The sequence below is a fragment of the Cupressus sempervirens genome, chromosome 11, assembly GCF_028749045.1.
Source record: "Cupressus sempervirens isolate cs-2001-9-10 chromosome 11, ASM2874904v1, whole genome shotgun sequence".
Taxonomy (NCBI): domain Eukaryota; kingdom Viridiplantae; phylum Streptophyta; class Pinopsida; order Cupressales; family Cupressaceae; genus Cupressus; species Cupressus sempervirens.
Window position 1 is genome coordinate 807,448,242 of NC_143128.1, and position 24,842 is coordinate 807,473,083.

Sequence of the window (24,842 nt, forward strand, 5' to 3'; positions counted from 1 at the left end):
CATCTAACAACTCATCAATGCATGGAATGAGGTGTCTATTCTTGATTGTCTTTTTGTTCAAGGCTTTGTAATCAATACACATCCACAAAGTCCCATCCTTCTTAACAAGCACCACAGAAGAAGCAAAAGGGCTAGAGCTAGGGTGAATGAATCCCATATCTAGTAACTCATGGATGGTCCTCTCAATCTCATCCTTGTATGCTCTAGGATGAAGATATGGGGTAGTAATCACGGGCTTAGCCCCATCCTCCATGTCTATCCCATCATCTGAAGCTGCCCTCAAGATAGTCTTCTTCCTTCCAAAAAGAAACTCTATCTGCATGCGGTGGTGGTCAATGATGTATCACCCAATACCTTGTAACCACTGCATGCCCAAAACTACATCATAATCCTCAAGCGGTAGCACATAAAAATAATCTGTTATAGTCCCTGGATGCTAAGCTGAGGAATCCTCCGAGTACAACTCAAAACGACACCATCTACAACTTTCACTCCAAAACCAACAAACTCCTCGAACTAGAACCCATGCCTATCAACTAGCTTCTAGTCAATAAAGTTGTGTGTAGCATCTGTGTCTACGGAGCTCATAACTCGTTGGCCTCTCAATGTACCTTTCAAACGAAAGGCATGAAATCTGGGATAACTAGAGAGAGTAGCCATAGTCACTTTAGCTAACACCAAACATTCTAGAATGTCTACCTCTAATTGTGGGTGTTCCTGCTCAACCTTCGAACTATCCTTAGTATTAGTATCAGGTATCCCCTCATCACCTATCTCAGATGTCACCTTTATCAAATGAACCTTTCCTTTACCAAGGCAACGATGTCCAATCTCCCATGGCTTCTTACAAGAGAAGCATAGTTTCTTCCTCCTTAGCTCATTCCTTGTCTCCTGGTCCATCTTGGGTGGTCTAGAAGGTGGTCCCCCTCTGCCCTAGGAAGTGTTGGCCTTCTGAGGAGGCCGAGAATCCCTAAAAGGTTTCTTATCTCCTTGATAAGGAATAGGAAAGATGTGTAGTCTAAATGTAACATCAACGACCTCCTGTGACCCTCTATGAACATCATCACACAACAACTATGAGACATGTTCGGAACCATGACTACAATACGTTGGAACTCATTCACAAAAGACTCCACTTTCCTTGTTTGCCTAATATGTGCCAACTCCCGGTAGTAAAGCTCTGTGTCTTTACTATCAAACCTACCAATGAGTCGCTCAGTGAATTCAGCATAAGAGTGAACCATGGCATGATCCTAGGTGACCAATCATAGGCAACCCCATCTAAATGCAAAACTGCAAACTGTATAGCCTCTCTCTCAGGCATAGATCTCAACGATAAATAGATATCCAGCTTGTGCACCCAAGCTCATGCACTCGTATCACCCGTGCCATCATAGGAAGCTAGTGTGATCTTCCCAGTGGTTCTATTGAGGTCGTTGTTCTGCTCTAGTCTATAGCCCCTATCCCCTCTGAACCTGATGTTATTCATACATTGTGCACAATATTGTGGAAAAGGAAAAACATCCCTAACCTCTCAGGGTGGGGCTCTCCACTCAGCTATAGCTGCCATGACTGAATCTTGGAATCCAACCTCAGGTGGCTCCACCTGTGCCGGCTGCTCAACTTGCCCAAACTAAGGAAATAATGGTTTTTCCAGAGCAGGAATGTGTGGACGTTCTTGCCTATGGGAATGAAGGGAGCTCTCTGCTTAGACATGGGATCAATGACTACGCTAGCTTCCTGCAACAAAAATTGACTTATTCCTTCCCTACCTTTCCTATCTACCTCCATGCCTATCCAATTCCATCTGCTCCAGGGTATTTTGTAATCTGTCCTATGTCTGGACTATCTTGGGCTTCGAAACAATCAGAGTTCTCATGAACTCTCTTTCCTCTACCTCTATAGGAATACCATCACCAACAGTTTCTTGTGCCTTACCCATAGCCGCTGTCTCTATGTCTCCAACGGCCTTAGTTCACCACCAGTTTCTCCTCGACTCATAAAACTTGTGTATTTCTCCACCAAGATGCATAGAAGATAGATAAAAGTAGATGCCAAATGCTAAAATGAATTATCAAACCCTTTTCTATAACCTGTTGTGATAATTTCACTGAACCCCTACAGGATAGCCGGATTCAAGCTCTGATACCATTGAAAGATCCCAAAAGGATCATTTCACTGAACTTCTATAAATTTTAATTAAAATAATAGATTTTCCTATGCTTTCCTTGTGGTCTTAGAGAGTTAGACAAAAGTTACAGAAAGATTGTTTCTTTTTTTTTGTATTTTTCAGATATAAGTAAAATAATAAATAATAACAACAAATAATATAATATCCAGTCAACCAGAATAGCTACAAATCATACCAGGCAAGATATATAATCAGTATGCCGACAAAGGTGTTTACAAACAAGCAATGAAGACCCCAGTTGCAAGAAAGGACCAGCCACACACCAAAAGGGTAGAGATGACTGACGTAAGTCAACCAACAAATCACGTACCAGTTGAAAGGCAGCTGTACGGCCACTATAGTCACACCAAGACAGCAAGAAGATCCCAATGTGCCAAACAAGACTCTCAACGTGCAATGCACAAGCACCCCAATCGCTGAACTTAACAATCTTTGTCAACTATTGAAACAATACTGTAGAATGCTGCTGAAACCATCTATTGAGGTTTGCGCCGCAATAGCCAAGCTCTAGGGTTTGCATCTCAGTCTTCTAAAATTGGTCCTCGGAGCAAATTCACAAATACCAAGAATGAAGATGTAAAAGATAATAAAAGAATGAGCTAACATCTCCTTTTATCTCCCTCTCAAAGCCAATCGAACCCTAAAGGGAGAATATGCCTTTCCTTTTATTATAAAATGGCATCTTCTCAATTAAAAGGCCTTTATGTATAGGAAAAACATGTCTTTCCTCAAATAACATAACTCTAGGTGCCCAAAGGTCTCCAAATGATGAAAATAAGTTATAACAATTCAAGACCTTTCCAATGAGCTATAACGCATAGGCCTGCCTAACCAAATGAAGCCAAAATCCCCTTATTACTCCAATTAGCTATATAAATAGCTTTATTTTAATTTATTTAAATGGAAACTTAAGAAATATTAAAATTTCCTTTTATTCAACCAGGAAGCCAAATTCAACTGGAAAGCCAAACCAACCAAATAATCATTGAACGAGTCTTGTCACCTGCCTGTGACTGATGTTAGCAGTGTGGGCCAACTAGCAGTCCCATCCCTAAAAACTAGGGATGCTCCTAGAACTTGGGGAATATACCCTGTCACCCTGAAACTGAAACCGTATACTGGTCCTGAGGAGCCTCAAATCTAATCACTGCCACAACCTCCTAAATTTTAGGAAAATCCCCAAAATTAAGGAACTTACCCGACTGGCTCTCAAATTGACTGTAGAACCAACTCTGGTCACTAAGTATCTAGTATGAGTCTCTATCCACCACTGCTACCCTACGAGACTCCAATAATAGGCCAACTCTCATGACTTTGATAGTCAGACTAGAAAGGGGACATGATAGATTGTTGTGTAGAATTAAGCTATTGGTGCAAATGCTTTATACATTAAGCTCCATTTGTGTTTCATTGTTACTTGCCAAATATGGAATTGATGTTATTACATGCCAGATATGGAAGGAGCCTTAACATAGAGACTATGTAGTAATGCAGCCAGTCTATGATAAATAGACTCATAGCGTAAACAACAATATCATAGAAAGCACATAACAATGGAAAAATATTACTTTATTGATTGTACCAAAGTATTAAATTACCAACCATGATGACCCTTACATATAGTAGTCGGGTTGGTTAGGAATACCAACCATCATGACTCGTCGGTACATCTTATTTCTTTACAGTTCTACTGATTAGTTGTTAATAACTTATTACTAGCCTACATTATCCCCTACCCCCCTGAAAGAAAATGTTGTCTCCTAGATGACCAAAGAAAAAATGAGCTAGTCTAACAAGGAATCTTTCTCTTGAGACGGGTGAAATAAGGTAAATGTATTAATTACCAAAAAGAAACCACAAGGGTCTAAGGGAATAGAAAGTGTAGAACAAGAAAACCACCAATAGTGGGAGCACCAAACAATGTCCACAAAAAGAAAACAATAGGGAAGTAAAGGAATGAAGCCAAGAAATGACTAAATACTCCTCGTAGACAAGTAGTCGAGAACTGAAGGGTGCATCCCGAAGCGAGAGTGTGCCCCAGGGGTCTCAAGGAGTTGCTGGAAGTAGAGTGGTGCTATCGAGTGTACCCTCCGTGAGGCCTCATAGACTTGGTGTGACTTGAAGCATGGTTGAGGGATTGCTTTGTCCCCCAGGCAGGAGACTCAAGAGCAAAGGAGGTGATGAGCTGATCAGAAGTCTGAGTTGACAGTGGATGAAATTGTAAAGTGTGATCATGGAGCCATAGGGCCTCCAAAAGGTAAAGAGCAAGACAATGCTGATCAATGTACTTGAAGCAAGATGAAAGGGATTTGTACTCTCTAAATTGCTAGTGCAACCTCCCCCTGATCTCATAGATGGGACAACAAAAAACAAAATTGGTCCCAATCTTCGTCTCCCTTAGTAGGCAGAGGTAGAAAATCTTCTCCTCTCAATCTAATGGTCAATCTAAATATGTAAATGATGAGAACCCACTTTGAAAGATGCCAAAGAGATGTGAAGGGCATGGGTCCAATGCCAAGTGAGGTATCAAGGATGTACACTAATCCTATCCTAGATGTCCAAATAGTGCTCAACATAGAAAGCCACCCTCGGGTGAAGCCGTCTAGGAGGATTGCTCCATGTCGTGATAATATATTGTCTATAGATGTCGGTCCTAACATGCTCATTCATCTATTACTAAGAGGGAAGGATGTGAGTGAGGGCATCCAGAGAGTACTGAAAGTGGGGAAGATGGTCAATCTCAATCCCAACCATATGAAGAAGAGTAGAGGCCTGAGCGAAGCAACAATGAGCTCTGCTAGTTGGGTTGGATCTTGCAATCACCTCAGAAGGGTAGTAGGCCAAGTAAGAGTATCTGTCTTGACCCACAGAATAATCTGCAAAGCCCCAAAGCCGGTGGAGAAACCAAACCAAATAAAAAATGGTCCTAAGCCTGAAAGGAGGAGAACCAAACTTGGCCAAGTTGATACTATGAAGAGTGGACCGATGACATCTGAAAATGCATCAAAGTAGGGTCTGGACTCGCTCGACAAAAGCCCAATCAAGCTGGAGGAGAGAGTCCCCACATAATGGACCCATAGAGGACAGTTGGACTGACCAAAGAGTCCAGAAGGGATATCTTGGTCATGGTGTCCTCGAAGTGATGTGTAAAGCACTCTCTCAAGCATAACCAAGGAACCAAGTCCCTAATTAACATGGGGCTGCATGATAAGTCTCTAGCTAAAATAGGGTTTGGAGAACTTAACTCCCAGGTAAGTATAAGAAGTGATCTCAATCTCCTCGCCCTAAAAGTAGAAGTGGAGATGCGAGGTCTTCAAGTAGTTGAAGACCATCATTGGGTCTTAAACAAGTTCACCACTAACTATTGTAAATCACAAAATCATGCCAACCCATCAAGAAGCCATTGGAGCCCCTTCAGAGAAGAAGCCAAAAGAACCACATTGACAACAAAGAGTAAAGTTGAGATCAAAATCTGGTGTAAGTAGCAACCATCACCAAGAAGCAAGAAGTCACGGAAGAAGGTCTCGAGCTTGTCAATGTGGATACCAAACAAAGTAGGTGAGAGAGAACAATCTTTCTTCAACCTAATGATGCTCTAAATATGGTCCAAAAACCCCCGAGGAGTTCTGAACCTGCCCATAACCCTCTCATATAACCTCATGATAGTTGTGCTCCTTCCCTGCATCCATCCCTTTAGTGTGCTTCTTCTCAATTTCCTAGGGCATGATTTTTGAAGGGACGGATAGTACATGAGTGGTAGTGGATGGGTTGGCCTAGGTTGGTGGTACTCCTATTGGTGTAACTACAAGTACAATGAATTGTGTTCTCCACTCCCCGTGAAGTAGTGATCTGTATGGTGTGAACGACTTTCTTGTGGGCTCTAATGTCTACCGCCTTCACATGAGGAATTTTCTTTGTAGGATCTAGGGTACCAAACAAAGAACACTAGGCACTAGGTGTGCTCATCTTGGAAGAAGGTTTTGTTCCCTGGCTCCCTTTCTTTGGTACCCCAAACTCATTGGTGATGTCTTTTGGAGAATAAACCACTACTACATTCTGCTACAAATACTATATGGTAGATTTGTGTATTTGTTTATCAAACCCATCCACCATTGTTTCTTAAAATAAGTTCAAATTCCTTAAAATAAAAAATAGGCATGACAATCATTTTATCTACCTCGACCTTCCATAATGCAACCTTTAATGGATGATTGTTGTTTGTTGTGTCTTCCCACCAGTTCTTGCATTCTGTATGAGAAACCCCTTCAAATATGATATTTGTTGTAACCTTTCCATCTTGCCTTTACTATTTTCCAAGGTTGCATGGGTACTCGTACCCACACCCCTGGTACTCGTACCCACGTACCCAAGTACCGGGTACACGTATCCCACGTACTGGGTACTCGGTGGAGAGCATTATAGCTAAGGACCTTGATTAAGATTCTGATTTTATTTTTATGTATTAGCTTGTTGTTTATCAAACGTAATTCAATACCAAATCAGTTTGAAACTTTGATACTCATTAACAATAAACTTTATCACTGTTCAAGTCATAAGTTTATCATTTGCAATTTGTCATTGTTATATGATTTAGGATCCTCTTGTTCATGTTTAAAGTCTGCCTTCTTTGTTATGCATCTAAGCATTTATCATGTATTATTATTTCAAACATATAGCAAATCTGAAACTGAAAACAATACATTACATTTGCAAACTTTATCACTGTTCTTGTTTTGAAAAACCATTGTCATGACTCATAATTTCAGATGTTTTATAAATATAAAGGTATAATTTTTAAATAAGTTTGACATACCCAAGTACCTCCGTCCCTTATTATGAAAAATACTTTAAACATTAAACATTCAGCAATAGCATATATATATATATATATATATATTTCAAATTTCTTGTTTTGAATGCTCAATGTCATGACTCATGACATATATTTTGATTTTTATATTTTCTATAAAATATTAATTATATAGAAAAAATAGGCATACACACGTACCCCCGTCCCCTATTTTGAAAAATATGCGTACCCGTACCCATTCCCGTACCCGTACCCGTTCCCGTACCCACGTACCCGTGCAACCTTGCTATTTTCTTTTTTTTCTTTTAGTTGTCATTATGTCTTTTATTGTTTTCTTGCCCACTCTTGACCATTTATAACCAACCTCAAAGGTACCCTTGCTAGGGTTTTTAAAACAAACTTTCACTATTTTATAAAATTCCTCTGTGAGTATCCTCCATCAGAGCCTTGTCATGGTACGAAGTGCTGCTAGAAGAGGCAATTCGTACATCGTACAAACCTAGTTGTGTTGAGTTGGTCTGATATCAAGACCAACGTTAGAATGTATGTATGAGTGCTTATGGGGTATACAATGTTTCTTTTGTCGTATGTAATGGTTGCTTCCAATGTTTCTACCAATCCTGCCATACACCAATAGCCAATTCTTTCCAATGCCTACCTGCAGACTTCCATTTCATGTAAGGATAATAGCTTCTTTATGCATATGCTTGTTGTTCTCCATCTACGCATGCTAGCTTTTCTCCTCCCACGTATGTCGACTAGATGTTGGTGGCTCAATCCACCCATTGGCCTTCTGTGTATGCATGACAATTGTTGGTGGTTCCAACTTGTACACATCGTGAATGGTTTCGTCCACGCGACATGATATGGGTTGTTCTTCGTAAACCCTTTCCTTCCTTTCTCCTCCATGTAGGTTTTTTTTCCTCCTCTCCTTACGTACAGACTCCCTACATACGTCTGTCTCCCTTCCTCACATGTGCATGTGATCTTCCATCCACACGACATGATATGGATTGTCCTTTGTACACACTTTCCTTCCTTTCTCCACCATGTAGGTTTGTTTTCCTCCTTTCCTTATGTACAGACTCCCTAAATACGTCTGTCTCCCTTCCTCACATTTGCATGTGATCTTCCTATCACCTTATCCAGAACTCTTCATTGGGGAAGGTAAATATGCTTGTGGTCGCGGGAAAATATGTTGGCCTACCTCCCTTAGAATTGTGTTTTTAGAAGAAGCTGACCTTAGGTTTAGGTTTCCCTTAGCTATTCTATTTTTCGCATTTACATATACTTTCCTCCATCTTCACTTTTTAATTTCTTTCCTTGTTTTTTGAAATTTAATACTATTGGTCTCCATTTATTTTTACATATGAAGCATACCTTGTATTTCTTTGTGTCTTTGTAATTTTTGAAGTTTCTTTTGGTCACCAAGCACTTCCCTTTGCATACTTCGGAGTGCTTTTTGCACTCTTCCTTGTTTGCCTTTTGTGTCATGTCCAATTTCTTTGTGGGCCCTTACCCCAACTCTTCTTGTTTTCGTTTTATTTTGTTCTCCTCGTGGCTTCAGATCTTTACCTCCAACATGTACTGCCACATACAGTGTAATGTCCCCATTTTTGGCAAGCAGTTGATTGAGTCAGTTAATCATAGCGACCCTCATAAGCTAATAGTGAGTTTTGAGGGTCTTAGAGGTGGATTTACTATTTTAAGTAATCTTTTGGTCAATTTCCATATCTAGTAGTGTAAATGGTGGCGCTAGTAGTCGGTCGTCACCTTCATCAAATGAGGCTCTTTATTGCGTAGGCTTATATTTATTAAATAATTATTAAATTTACATTATTATAATGGCACTTTATTAATATTATATGTTGCAAGTCCAAGGGGTTTAGCTTGGTTGAAGTAATGAGTTCTCATTGTGGACACCTTGGTTCAAATCCCAAGAGGGACATCTTTGTGGAATTCTAAGTTGTGACACTTGGTCTTCCAATTGTTGTTTTTAGTGTGATCGCTTGTAAGGAGCTTGAATAAGTTGTAATTGTTGCTCTTAAAGGGCACCCGGTTTGTAAATGATCTTAATATAAAAAATATTATATGTTATAAAGTGTTGTGTTGGCGAAGCTTCTTAAGTGGAGTTTCGTTTGGGAAACAAGTGCCTTTGGGGGATTATAAATATGAGCTCACTGTGACGGAAAAAGCATCTGATTATCAATTGGTTTTGTTGATTTGGTGAGATTTTCTGAGATGGTTGATTGTTCTATGCTCTAACTGAAGTATAAGTCTTTGGTCTAAGGTTTCTTAAGATTACGTTGGTGCATCAGTCCATTGCTGAAGCATGGTGAAATTGAATTGTTGCAATCTGAATTTAGAAGGCTTCTGTTGGCTGTGACTACTGTGGTTGGAAGGCATCATTTGGTGGCTGAAGTTGAAGGTATTTGCATTGTTATTGAGTGCATTTCATACTCGGTTAATATTGGTATAGTTGAGCGGTATTGTTTGGCAAATCTATGCTATCAGAATTGATTGTTTGGGAAGAGTTTATAGTGAGCACTGGAGAGGGATAATCTTGGAATTGAATCACACACGATTCCTGCCTGTGGTGTGATTTTAATTGTTGTAGTTGAATCTTCATAGATGGGCAACTTATGAATACCTGGGCACGCGTATTTGGTCCAAAATTTGATTTGTACACTTACCTCAAGCATCTGCGGTTGGCATTTATGATTTCTATTTTGTGGGCAAATTATATTTGCAACTAGGGAGTGTTAACTCTGCGAATTATATTTTCAGGGCAGCTCTATCTGCTATTCAACACTTCATTGGCATTGTATATTGTGCATACCCAGTGCTTGGATAACTTGGTAATTGACACGAGCTTTCTGCGATTCGGTGACTTGAAGTCTGATTTGCAAATATCATTATATCAAAGTTTTGGCATGTACAGTGGCTGCATTTCTGATTTGGTATTGATGCCAAATTAGAGGCGTGTAGGCTGTGAAAATAATGCCTGATATCCCAACTACCTTGCTGCTGCAAATCACTAATAAGTGATTCCACAGTTCGACCACCGACCGTCTATTGGCTCACGTGGTTGCATAAGGAGAGCGCCAATATTGCTAAGACAAACCCGCGTCACCCATTTAGAGGGCTTCATGAGAAAGACATTCAAGGAAAGCTACATTAATCAGGTTCCACGAACTAATTATTGTAAATATCTTTTTGTAGTAGCATTGGTCTAATAAGTAAATTCAAAGTTCCTAGAAGGTGTTGATTGCAATTGCAATTTGCATGATTCTAAATTTTATTTGTATTAGTGTTTTTTATTTCATATCTGATATTCAAAATTAAAAGAAGTGGGAACTAACAAAGAGAACTTGCAAACAACCACATTGTCTTGCACAATTAGATAGAGCTAGCTTGGGCTCATTACTATGCTATTAGAGCCAGGTTCCCTAGCAGATTGCATGAATTGGGCTCAATTAAAATTATTTGATCAATGATTAGTTCAGAAGTTAGCATTTGATTTTGTTTGGCATTCAATAGTTATGGATGGTGATAGGAGGTTTGGTATGCATTATGCTTGTCGAGGTCGTACTTCGCCACCTAGGGATTGAGATCCCCAAATACAGTTTGTGACTGCAGGTGACAGGGGTGCTAGTAGTTCAGGTGGTTCAACTGGAATAGGATTCAGAGATGTTGGATTCACAGAGAGGCTAGACATACATTCAAGGACTTGGTAGCAGGATAACATTAGGTGGCAATTGTGCCGGAACAAATTTTTGGCACTTTGCAATAAATAGTACTCCCTTGGGGGCGGACTAGGGAGAGGGCTCATGATGGTTCTGTTGGTTCTCATAAATCACAAGTGGAGGATAGGTCCAAGGCTGGTGACTGATACAGGGCATAGGATCAGGTTAGGATTGATGATAAGGTGGACATGACAAGATACATTGGAGCCTATGATAGGACACAGAGACCCACCTTCCTAAGACCAGTATTGGATGAAGTCAATACCGAGGTTGAGGTCGCTCCTTTTGTAGATGACGTGGTAGCACACTTTGCAGAGTGGGATGCTTTACCACAGGCAATAAAGAAGTATTTGAATTTGGATAGGTTCCTAACTCAAAAGTGGGAGCATTCCAGATTGAGGCCGACACCTAAGAGACAAAGGCCTTGATAGACTAATTTGAGAGAAGTTGCTAGTAAGATGACACTGGAGCAGTTCGATGGTAGTGAGAAAGTGATAACTCGTGCTTGGATCCATAAGCTCGACACTTATTTGACTTTGCATCCTATGTTTGAGGTGTACACCATTAGGTTTGGAATATTATATCTGGACAAAATTGCCCATGACTGGTTGTGCCATGGGTTAGTTTCTTTGCGACATAACAAGATCACTTCCGATCAAGAGTTTGTGGATTTTCTAATCGAGAGGTTTGATAGGAAGGATCTTGAGGTTTTCTTCTGTGAGTTGACTCAGGTAAAGCAGTCTAGTGGATTAGAGAGTTACATTAGTGAATTCTAGAGGTTCTCAGTTATGGTTAATGATATATCAGGGCACAAACGTGTGATGTTTTTTATGGAGGGATTAATTGAGCCACTCTATGGTTGGGTAAAGTCATTGGACCCATCTTCCTTACAGGAGGCGATGAGGAAGGCACATGACTTAGAGTTATCTTATCGAAGCAAGGTTGCTTCAAAATCTTCTGTTCCTCCACCTATTGGTGAGGAGTCCCTGTCAATTGTGGAGGACAAGGGGAAGTCAATGGGCAAGTTTGATGATACATCTAGAGAGGACTTGAGGAGGAGACAACTTTTCTATTGGTGCAAAGGGCCTTTCTCTAAAGGTCATACTTGTGCATTGAGGCCGAAGGTGGCAGCAAACCGTGGCATATGGGTTTATACTAACATCATTGAGGGAAGTCATCACAATAGCCCAAGGATGAGGATAGAGATGGTGATAGTGGCAATAGAGTTTAATCTGTGATGAGTGTCTACAGTCTTATATTTGACTCAAATGTTTAGGATTTGCATCAGGTGCAGAGTTGGTTTGTGCTAAGTTGGATGGATTTAGTGGATGATGTCCTGACTTCTACATCATCAACAAAGGTATTGGGTGTTATGTTGCAAGTTATGTTGTTGGTCCTGATGATGTTGTTGGCATACAATTGGTATATTGATGACAGGGATATCACGCATTTCTCCTGGAATCCTAGTGGAGGTTTCAATATGTTGTTGGATTGCTTAGAGACAAGCAATCTTGGGGAGGACTATAATGTCCCCATTTTTGGCGAGCTCCTACAGTTGATTGAGTTAGTTCCTCATAGCAACCCTCGTGAGCTGACAGTGAGTTTTGAGGGTCTCAAAGGTAGATTTACTAGTTTTAGTAAGTCTATTTCGATCAATCGCCATATCTGGTAGCGCAGATGATGGTGTTGGCAGTCAGTCGTCACATGTATCAGATGAGGCTATTTATTGCAAACTCATATTTATTAATTAATTATCAAGTTTATATTATTGAAATGAGACTTTACTAATATTATATGTTATAAAGTGATGTATTGGTGAAGCTTCTTAAGTGGAGTTTTCGTTTGGGAAACAAGTGCCGTTAGGGGATTATAAATATGAGCTCATTTGTAAGGAAAAAGCATCAGATCATCATTTACTTTTGTTGATTTGGCAAGACTTAATGAGGTTGTTGATTTTTTTGTGCCCTTGCCGAAGTATAAGGGTTTGGTCTTAGGTTTCTAAAGATTACGTTGGTGCATCCGTCCACTACTGAAGTAAAGTGGAATTGAATTGTTGCAATCTGAATTTAGAGGGCTTCCACTAGCAATGACTATTGTGGTTGGAAGGCATCATCTCGTGACTGAAATTGAAAGTATTTGCATTTCCTATTGAGTACATTTCATACTCGGTTAATATTGGTATAGCTTGGCGGCATTGTTTTGCAAATATGTGCTATTAGAATTGATTGTTTGGACAAAGTTTATAGTGAGAATTGGAGAGGTATAATCTTGGAATTGAATCGTAGATGATTCTTATTTGTGGTGCAATTTTAATTGTTGTAGTTGAATCTTCATAGCTAGGCGACTTATGAATACTTGAGCACATGTATTTGGTGCAAAATTTGAGTTGCAAAATTTCACTAGGACCTAGCAAGGAAGCCCAAACAGTCAAACATGGTTGAGGAAGGCAAGAAGTTAGTCGAACACCAAATCAAACACACATTGACACAGTGATAATCTGTAGCAATGGGAAGGCACACAGAGAGCACACTATATTACCACCCTGACAGAGGGTGAAGTAGGTAGGAGCAAGAAGCAAATATGAGATATCCAACAAACACACCAAACTGCATAGCTAGGAGAGGGATAAAGACATGGCTCTGGAAGAAAACACCCTCTACAACAAAAAACGAACAAATGCACAAAGAAAAAGGAAACACCCTCTACAACAAATAAACGAACAAATGCATAAGGCAGAAGGAAACACCCTTGCTCTACCACAAGAATAAACAACAAAGGAACTAAGGTAAACAAGGGACTTGTGCGAGAGAACAACTCTAAACCAAACATCGAGCAATGGGACGATAAAAGGTATAATACAGTAGGCACAAAATGGAGGCAACAACGACAAAGGTGAGTAGTATTCCAGTAGCATGTGGACAACATCAAACAACACGCCCAATAGACTAAAAAAAGGCTTGTAATAGAAGAACGAACAAACACACGCCAAGTAGAATGTGTACCACAATCCAGGAACAAAGTGGACAGGGAACAAGTGGGCAGGCACAAGCAGAAGGTAGAGTCACTTCATAGCCGAAGTCCATGACATGAAAGTTGTGCGGTGGACACAAACCCAATGGAAAGGAACCAGTGGTTGAGTAATCGTTGTTGTCTCGCAAAGCTCACCAGCATGAGAAGGAAAGTTAAAGTTCACAACTTCTAAATTTAGAGTTAAACTCTTCATTTTTAAATTTTAAATTTTTACCTTCATAATCTCTGCATAAGTGCCCACAAGCCTAGCTCATAAAAAATGCAATTTTCCATATAAATTTCTACAACAGTTGTAGCATAGGACTATGAAGTCCATTCATTATAACAAACATTCACCTCATAGCTTCCTTGAACCAAATCAAGGATTGTTATGTGAAGCAAATTTAATTATTCCAATATGGAGCAACTCCCTTAACCTTGTGTATTGTCTCATAGGCTAGGACCCATGTGTGATTGTATATAATTCTTCAAATACTTTTGGCCATTTTCATACATTTTTTGATCTATGGAAGTTTGTCAAGATCCTCCAATATGAGGTCAAGGCAATGGATAGCACATGAAGTCCAAAACACTATGGGGTGCCTCTCCAATAAAAGTCTACTAGCAGCAACATAAATGTTTGCATTAGTGGTCATCACCTAAATGACATTCTCCTCGTCTGCCTCAAGTAGGACTTCTTCTATATCCTCAAAAAGATATGTGGCAATAGTTTCATGTTCTGGGGCATTAATTAATTTCATCATGACAATGCTACCTGAAAAAGAAGCAAAATCAATGATTCAAATTTAATGCATTGAGTAACCTACAATCACCTCCGCAAGAAAATAGAAAATTGAGGAGTGTCCTATTTGTTCTATCGGTCCAGCCATGCGTCATGATGGTGCAACCCTTCTTGAACCTTCTTGGGCAGTGGGAAATTGCCTATACAATGAAGGTCCATAGAGTTTTTTGGGAAAGTTCTAGGGATGTAGATGGTGTCTCTCGCTTACAAATATTGTAAGGAAAATGCGCTTGTGGCTTTTTATGTCATATTTTTGAATAGTGTAATTCTTTTTTATTGGAGATAATAAGAAGCCAATTTAATGTTCTCTCAATTTGTTGTTATTTCTCTATTCTATTGTGTGTATTTGTGTTAATAAAGGGAGTACTCTTCATGATGCTCTTGCATCATTCTTAGAAGGTTGGTTCTCGTTCTTTGTGCAGGGTTTCAGTCCTTGGAGGGAAAGTTGGCATCAAGGGCCGAGAGCATGAGGGAGGAGGGTTTTCCCTTATCATAACTGAATCATTGCTGTACCCATTATATTCTTGGGATGTTTTGCCTTCAACAATTTTTGTAATGTTTCCTATATGTGTCGTTGAGTGCCATTGATTTGGACTTGATTCCAAGTGAACTTAGTAGAGTCATGACTTTGGTACTAGGGTCTTGGGAATCCCCCATTCTACCAAGTGGTACCGCTTTCCTTTTCAATATAAACTTGCATTCGAGTCACTAGTTTTGATACCACTGCAATGTTCCTCACTCATCCTTGTTTGTCGAGGTTATTAAGGACCTCTCGACGCCCATGTTTGTACCAATATGTGCCTAGTAAGACAATTGTGGGAATGTTGTGACTGTACGGTATGCATGAATAATTGTAGTCATATGGTATGAGGGTTAGTTGTATGGATGTGAGGGCAATGCCCATGCGTGCAATGTGGATGGATTGTTGTGTACGGTGGAGTTTGGTGAGGCTCATACGATAGTTGCATGGTACTTGATGCAAACAAGGTAGGGTGCGAGTAGTGGGCCATATGGTGGGTTATTGGCAAACCATATGGTAGGGAGGGGGTACGATGAGTTCTCCTTAAGGATATTAGTGTTTGCCAAATACCAAGATGAGTGTATGCAAAATCATAGAACATTAGATGCCAGAAATAAGATTGATTCAAACAATGATAATGGTCTAGATGTCCAAATGTGCTAGATCCAAAAAGTAACCAAAGTAGAATAGGGTAAGGTTTTGAATCCACCAAAACTACGATTTGCCAAATAGGGAAGATCTTCCACTTCGGAAATGGAAAACAATCAAAACTCCAACTTAAATTTTCCATATAATAAAACAATTCAAGTGGCATACCTAAAACATCCTACACACCGGTCATAAATACCCCATGAGACGAAAACTCCAGAGGTGTAGAAGAAGTGTTGACATAGGAACAAACATCTATGCCCTAGAAAATAAAAGATGGGCCTAGGATATACCTAAATCAATTGCGACCTCAAATAGAAACGTTATTATTTTATTTTTATGTAATGGCGAGGATACTACAATTTTAGAACTATTGTTTAAACTTACTGCTCAACACATAATCAAAGGTATAAACATCCCAAATATCATTAAACTGATGAATCCATTATTTGAACAAATAATAAGCATGTCTAGGAAAGTGAATTGGCAGTGGAAACTCAATAAGCCTATTCAACCAATTTGAACAATGCTGAAGTGAAGAATCCTTCCATTGCACAAAATGAGAAACCACTTGTCAAGCTTTCCAAATAAATTGTTAGAGGTAGGAAGCTTTAATTTTGAAAAATGGAAACATAAGGATTTTATCTAACCAATCAACTACTTGCCACTTCTTTTGACAGAAGCTTCCATGGTACAATGACGAACAAGAATTTTCCATGGTTCCCCTTAGCAGCTCTAATAAATTATTTTGCAGCATAGAAAACACCTTGAGTATTGGGATCTCTAAGTCCAAAATAACCTTTGAATCATGACTACATTGTAATGTCCCCATTTTTAGCAGGTTCCTATAGTTGGCCAGGTCAGTTCACCATTGCGACCCTCATGAGCTGACAATAGGATTTGAGGGTCTCAGTTGTGTGGTTATAGGCTTTCCAACAACCTATGGTGTGTTTTGGCTCTATTTGAGGGACTTGCTATTTATAGTAAGTCAATCTGTTAGTTCTGATGAGCTCAGTTGAGTTAGAGGAGTTGGAGGATGCTCTTAGTTTTTATTTCAAGCTTCCAATTTGAGCTCCAAGAATCTTGGAGGGAGCGTCTATTTATAGTAAGTCACCCCATCAGGTTCATTCATCATCAGGATCATGTTGGTGTTGCTAGATTTTGATTCTGATGCGTCTTCAGTTGTTTTCACAAGAGAGGTGAATTATTATTATTATTCATATAAATATGTTGAGGTTGTTATTTTTTATAGTGTTGTTAGTTGGTCACCTCAGTATCATAGCTCATTAGAACCGGGATGAAAAGTTTTAAATCATGGAAACAAGAAACAATGGCCTTACGTGTTAGAATTTTAAGTTATGGTGGAAAAGGTCATTTTCGAAGCCAAAAGCAATTAATAAATCAGATTATAATGACACTTTATTATATTTTAATGTTGTGTGTGTGAAGCTTCTTAAGTGAAGTTTATTTGGAAAACTTTGTGTCATTTGGAGATTATAAATATGAGCCCATTTGATGAGTAAAACATCCAATTATTTGATTCTCTTATTTTGCTCTTGTTGTCTTTGTGACATTTCTAAGTCTGAAGTCTGTGCCCTTGCTGAAGTATAAGGGTTTGGGATCTATAGCTAAAGTATTGTAGATTTAATTCTAAGAATCCACAGTTGAGGTATTGTGGACTTTTGAGTTTTATTATCGTCTCCTCTCTCTGTATTAATTGTGGCTGGGGAGCATTATACAATTGAATATTATAATTTGTTTGTTGTTGGATGAGGGTTTAGTCTACAGATTGGAGTTTGGTAATTTTGGATATCCTAGTTTGTTTGATTTGCATCAGATTAGCGTGTTGGATTTACAGCTTGAATGCCAAGGGTTCTTGTATTTGGCGTGATTTCTATACCATTTTTTAGCAGCATTTGTAAGGGTAGACTATGAATGCTAGATTGAAATTGGACCAAGCCGCTTTCAGTTTGACCTTGCAACTACATTATACGGCAAAGACTAGGTTCTTAATTTGTAAAATTCAGTTTATATTACATAGTTTGAAAGTGAACAGGCTAGCTTCAAATTCTGATATATAGCAATCAGCAAACAATTAAATTCCCTTTTCATTATATTGCTATATGGTTTGTTGATAAATGAATTCAAAGGCTGGTGTACATCATTTCAGAATTGTTTATTGGCATTTGGTATTTATTTATGCAAAACTTATAAGGCCAAAATTAAATAATTTTGTGATCAGTTTGTTGTACATCTTGATATTGTGTTTGAAAATTTAAGGCATCATATATTCAGTGGTAATTGGGCTGCTTGCCAAGTGTTTGACAAAATGTCAAACCATTCAAATGTGAAAGAAATTGATGCTTGATTTAGCTATAACCAGACAGGTTTATTACATGCATACAATGAGACCAAGAGGAAGCAATAAATCCAGCATTACCAGCCTACTTTGAGTAGAGAAATATCCTAATTAATGTGTTCAATTCTTCATAGCCTCTCTTGGATGACATCCAATATGATGAATAATATATATGGGTGGCAATAAATAAATTATTGTTAAGATGAATTTTACCAAGCAGAGATAAATATCTATTACTCCAATTGAATGACTTGTTTTGAGCTTGTTTAAGAACTATTCTCACACTTTATTAAGAGACTTATGCCAAAAGGAACTCCAAGATATGTAGTTATCTCACCATACTTAGTATGCCCCCAACCTTTAGGAATCCAATGAGAAAAGAGATGATCTCTTGACATCAAAAATTCAGTCTTGTTATGAACAAGTTTATATCCAAAGTGAAACATCCTGATTTCTTGGGTCTTAATTAACAACTAACATATTAAAGAAATACAGTTATTAATTCACTTTCATAGGAAGACAGTTATATCAGTCATGTTCATGTGAATGAGATTTACGGTTAAAATCAGTTAAACAAAATTTCATAACTAAGAATTGAAAACACCATCAATGAATTTACTATGAAAATTAAAATCTACATACCATGGAATTCATGATTGAAATCAATCTAGGGATGCTTCTACAACCACCCAAGTTAGTCCACAAATACCACTATAACAATATCAAATGACAACTACCATTCAACACCGCTATATCAAAATCAAATGATGACTACAATTGAACACCACTATATCAATCAGAGCATCACATACCACTGTATCAATTAGGGCATCGATTGCCATTGGATCATTTAGGACATTAGAAACCACTGTATCACTTAGGGCTTCAGATGCCACTATATCATTTAGGGCATCAATTACCATTGGATCATTTAGGGCATCAGATACCACTGTATCATTTAGGGTTTCAGATACCATTGTATGATTTAGGGCTTCAGATACCACTATATCATTCATTTCCTTCCGATTTGCTATGCTCATAATCATTATTCTTCTATATATTGAAAAACTGAAATAACAATCCTATAGATATATTCCATATTCAGTTAAAGATCAACCGATCTAATTGCTTGCCAATTATATTGACGATAAGAATTGCTTTCTTTTTAAGAAATAACTATAATGATGATACAACTCATTTAATCTTACCTTCTACTTGAATATACATCATAAAGTCAAAATATCTATTTTCGACAAACATTTAAATGCATAACTTATCTTTGTCTGTTGCACATCCGAGAACTTGTGGAGAGGTAAAACATTGCCAGGGGCTTGATCACCCAACCTCGGACCATAACTTATCCCCACACAATCTCTTAACGAGAAAAGCCCTCCCTACCCGGAATAGACATGGATCATCTTGTCATCCACTGAGCATCCTGGTATCTAGTCACACCACTCGACTTGATAGCAGCAGAATACAATAAACATGACCATGCATGAGCTATTAAATAATTTATATTAAAAATGATAAACATCGTTATTTCATATCTGATTTTGTTTCATGTTATTGCAGAGTTCTTTCTCTCACCTCTTCACCCTTTTCCTTGGCTATACAATCGGGTGAGTCCCAGGTGTTCTAGATTCTTAGAGCAATCAGCTCTATTAATTTATGGCAAATGGTTGCTCCCAGCAATTCACATTTTTGTGATTAAAGACTTACAAACACTCTCTGTATTTTTACTTCCATTGGCTAAATATTTTATGATTCCATGACTTGATACTTTACTATGGATCATAACAACATTTTCCTATGATTATTCAAGATCAAATATAACTTGCAATCTATTGTTATGGAATTTGAAAGCTTTACTGATTATGGAAGAAATATATTTAGCAACATGGAAAGACTGATCATTCACATGACCTAGTATATTATCTGAAGTTGCCTGAGCTTTACTGGACACTAGATATCTGCCCTTCTTCAATCGATCTCTCAGAATATAAAGGCGGCTTCAACTCCAGAAGAAAGAAATATGTATGGCAGCATGCACAAAGACGTCAACACTTATATTTGCAGAAGGTTCCGAGTTGACAAAGGTTCAAAGGTTATGAAACCAGAGCTAAGAGCATGGAAATTATTTGATAGAATGAGGAAGGATTCGAGTTTAAAAGATGGAGCCAATTTGAGTATGGCAGTTGGGTGTAAAGGCGGAATGTTATTACTAAATGTATCATCTCACAACAAGACAGTCGGGTGTATCCTCTCACAACAAGGTAGTCAAATGTAATTAAAAGGATGTCCGTCTTCCATTCACAGCTTCAGCTTAAAGGAAATAGCATATACGACTGGTTGTATTGGGATGGCAATACTGTGAGATGAAAAGATCTCAAGACAGAAACAGTACAACAATGTTCACTGAACACTTGAACGATGGCTCCCTCTCTTTAAACCAGAATAACACCTGGGTGGTCATTATCATAATATAGAATCATGCTCGACAATCACAGAAAGCATGAACTAGCAGCAGTTATCAAAGTGTCCTTACATAATAAAGAGATTTAATTGTTTTGCAAATATACAATTTATGTGTAGTAGGTAATGGATAAGAAGGAAGCCGTAAAAGCAAGGAAAGAATGTGGTTTTAAAAAGGAAATCGGGAATGAGAGTTCTCTTCTCATTATCTCACCCGACTCAAATATAAAAAGGTCTAAGAAGACTCTTTGGCTTTCGTAACTCAAAGAATATTTGCCAATTTAAACCGCCAAGTGTTAAATCGGTTATAATCAAAAAAAAAGGAAAAAAAAAAAGGATGGAAGAAAGAGTTGGAAAATTATAATTCGATTATTGTTATAATATATATCTACATACATTCATGTAAATATATCAATGGAGTGACGTTATTTTATTAAGTTATTATAATATAATGGTGTCATTTCATTTTTATATCTATATGTACATATATACATATATATTATAACAAAATGATGAAAGATCATTTAAAATCCTTTGAGGTACGTTTTATATTTCAATTAAATTATTTTATGTTTTAAATTATTTATTTAATAGCTCATGCAGTTTCATCAATTGTATCCTGATGTTCAAGTCACTAAATCCTCATTCATGATTCATACCCATTTGCTCAATGATGGTGATGCTCTTCTGTCCAATTCTTTTCTGCCAATGCTTCCACCCCTTCGACATGCTTCCTACAAGGAAATTATCCGCAGTTAAATAATGTTACCATAACAAATTATTTAATCATAAATAATCATAACGGCTAACCTCCTATTTAATTCCATGAATTCGTGATATAAAATTATAACGACTAACCATCTTACGATTTTGCAGGATTATAACAAATTTAATTGTCAATTGATTTCATGTGAACCACAATGGCTATATTTTAAATTAGGTGAAAAATTGGGATGTAACACAGAGTTAAGGTATTTTTTAACTCCACTTGTGAATTTCGCAAGAATAACATCCAATCATTTGCAAACTGCAAGTTAATAACCATCTTATTACAAGGAATATAAATCCCTCTAACAAGGTTCAACTGATTGGCTTTCTGAGGGAGATATGCCAAAGCATCAGCTGTAAGAACTTACAGAAAGAAAATAAAGGACATCCTTGTCTTATGAATTGCTGTAAATTAAATGGATTTGATTAAGATTTGTTAATAACCAATTGTGTATTAGCATCTTTGAAGCTATTTATTTAATGGAAGTTAAAACTAAGTGGCTATTTTACAAAATGTATACATTGGACCTTGTAGCTTGATTAGATATGCATGTTATTCTATCAACAATTATTTCATTTTACAAAGTTTCAAGAACTGGGTTCGAAACTAAAGCCACCCTTTTATCATTTCATTATAGGACAGAAAACGGAGAGTTGAGAATTTTGTATTATTGGAAGTGGAATGCAACTTTTATATAAAATTATAAAGCATTCAAGAAATTAAGTTGTGAGCTTCTTAAATTACTAGATAGGTGCCTTACATGCTTGTTTACTTTTCAACTGTACAAATATTTAAGGAGTTTTATTATTATTATTTAATATAGTGTTTACTGGCATATTGGGGAAAGAAAATAATTGTTCTGGTGCATGACCATAATGCCTTGTTTGCATTTCAGAGAGCATTTGAAATGTCAAGACTAAAATGTGCATTACAGAATTCCTATTGATAAGCACGGTGCTTTGAGTATTTTATTTTTCTGTAAACTGTCACCCTCAAACCTCATAAAATATTAGTTACCTTTTTATCCACTTATATGCAGAAAACATTGCCAGTAATGGTAGCTATTGTGGGACAACTTGGAGGAGCATTAGGTCAAGAGGGATTGTTAGTCATCCCTTGTGTTGCTGCTCATATAAATCAGGTATTTCTAAATTTCCAATGAACATAGGTGTTCCATAGGTTGATTTTTTTTAACAAAATATTCATATAGATGTGCCTCAACTTCGTTACTAGTAAGAAATATTTTAGCTGTTATGTTGGAACCAAAAACATTCAAGAACATTGGAAAATATAAGCAGTGCAAGCACAACATAAAAAATAAATATTTTGCAATAAGTACACCTGCTTTTCCCCTTTCAAATCATAATTAAATACACTTTAGGAATGAGAGTATACATTTTATATATATGTAGAGTTAGACACACACCCATGGATTCACTTGAAAAGCATACTCATACTTTTTATTTGACAATATGTTTTAATGCACTTACATATAGCTCAAAGATCATTAATTACATGAACACCCTCCATAGTTTATCATAATGGAGTAATTTTAAATCATTTCCATTCTTAACTCTGTCGTGATGTCTCCTCTCAGAAATAATATTTAATAATGATAACATTAATAAAATTAGAATATAAATAAATAATTTATAATAAAATATGATTACAAGATTTCCTTTCAAAACTTCATCACTGTATCCCGGGGGCTGAACCTGGAGTTATCAACCCTCCTAATAACAGCATCCATGGTATATATAATATAACACATCCCATCACTGTCTATGGCATTGTCTGATAGTTAATAATGCTGGCCCAATCAAGATTAATGTTGACAATAATTAATCAAGCTATGACTAATGTCCAACAGCAATGCATCATATTGACTTACATATCGAGTGAAGTCAGAGTGTAGTGTAAAGCCAATTCGAGGGGATTGTTGTCAATATTAAGCCAACACTTATATGAGTGACTAATCGATGATGATCAATATTACTATGTGATGGTAATTTTGATCCTAAAACAAGTATGTTATATTGCTGTTATTAGTGTCCTACAAGGTTGTGTCATATGTTGCCAAACTGATATGAAATTGTGCTGCACGTGGTTGATCATGATTTTCTGAAGTAAGCGATCACCTAGTAAGCAGAAACTTCATAGTCAAGACTAATACAAACTCATGTTAACTCATCTGATTTGAGGAAAAATTACCTATCCTTGAAGAACCATGTTGATAAGACTCCAGTCATCAACGATTAATTGAAGGATATCAATCGAAACACATGGATAATGCAAAGCTGTCATTGACATATGGCTGGTAACGAGGACTTTGAGCATCCTAAGAGGGAAAAAGGCTTATGCCTGGGTTGAAATACTAGGACCTACACAAATGCTAGGGGAATGGACACTAAAGTGATTACAGAAATGTAGGGAAAACTACAAAAGGTGGGTATGTAAATTTTGACTCTAGATTTTGCCACCAATTTGGCAGGCTTATGTATCTAAACGAATATGCATGCCAAACGGTATTTGTTGAAAGAAAATAACATCATAATGCCAAGAAGATACTGTAGAGGAAGCAAATAGCTCTTCAAACCACAAAGTATACCCCTAGGATGAAGACCTAAAGAATAAATGCATTAAAGAAAACGTTGCACAAGAAAAAAAGTTTGAACATGAAATCCACAAAGCTTACAAGGTTAGAAGAAGTAGGAATAACACGCAATACACAAGCTAAAAGTTTGGGGTCATCTTAGTCAAAGAGACCTTGATGTAAAAGTTTGTCTCAATACAATGTGTCCTCCCTGATAGAGCCCTAATTTTTTGCAAAATTTAGGGCCTCCATTTAAGAAATAATGTTGGAGACTTGAAGTGATGGCATATTGTCATTGATATCAAAGAAACTTTTGTGTTGTTGCTGGAGGTCAAGGAGTTCTGCTTGCTACAATTGCAAATTCTGAGCAGAATGTGATTGCTTTGTGTTGTGAAACTTTTCAGCAACTGAAAGTTTGGAGTAATGTTGGAAATGTAATTATTAGGGATATCCGATTTGCTGAGCATGATCAAGTTCTTCTTTTGAAATGTCCAGCATATTGTAATCTGGGTATATTTCCCATGGAGGATCTTCTGTCATCAATTATTATCACAGACCTCAAGCACTATGGTTTCAGTCGGCTCAATGTCCCTCAACAGGAGGTGAACTTTGCAGGCATGAAGTCTTCAACCTGTTCTGGCATCAGATTTTGTTGGAAACAACCTATCTTACAATTATAATCTTAATTATAAAGGTCTGGTCATCTACATTCTCTGTTATGAGACATCTGGTCAGAGAAGTGAATTTACTTATTGATCAGAAATATGATTGTCCAATGCATTCAGTGAGGTCCTTGTGTTCTCTGTTGAAGTGAAAATAAGACTGCGACATGATACTGCAGATGAGCATGAAAATTGAGAGAGTAGTGCTGATTTTAGAAAGCATCAAGAAGCAAACATTACTAATTGGTGAGGATAGAA

General features: G+C 37.6%; 1 protein-coding gene across 3 annotated transcripts in view; it reads left to right on the plus strand.

The window, feature by feature from the left end:
- LOC149532015 (Sodium Bile acid symporter family) overlaps window positions 1–24,842 on the plus strand; it is a 283,483-nt gene that overhangs the window by 239,199 nt on the left and 19,442 nt on the right. For all 3 annotated transcript variants that reach the window (XR_016358484.1, XM_089808827.1, XM_089808828.1), the window contains one exon: window positions 22,369–22,470. Coding sequence is in view for 2 of the 3 variants with exons in the window: in XM_089808827.1 (XP_089664953.1) it covers window positions 22,369–22,470 (102 nt within the window). In the remaining variant the exon portion in view is untranslated. The remainder of the gene's footprint in view (window positions 1–22,368; window positions 22,471–24,842) is intronic.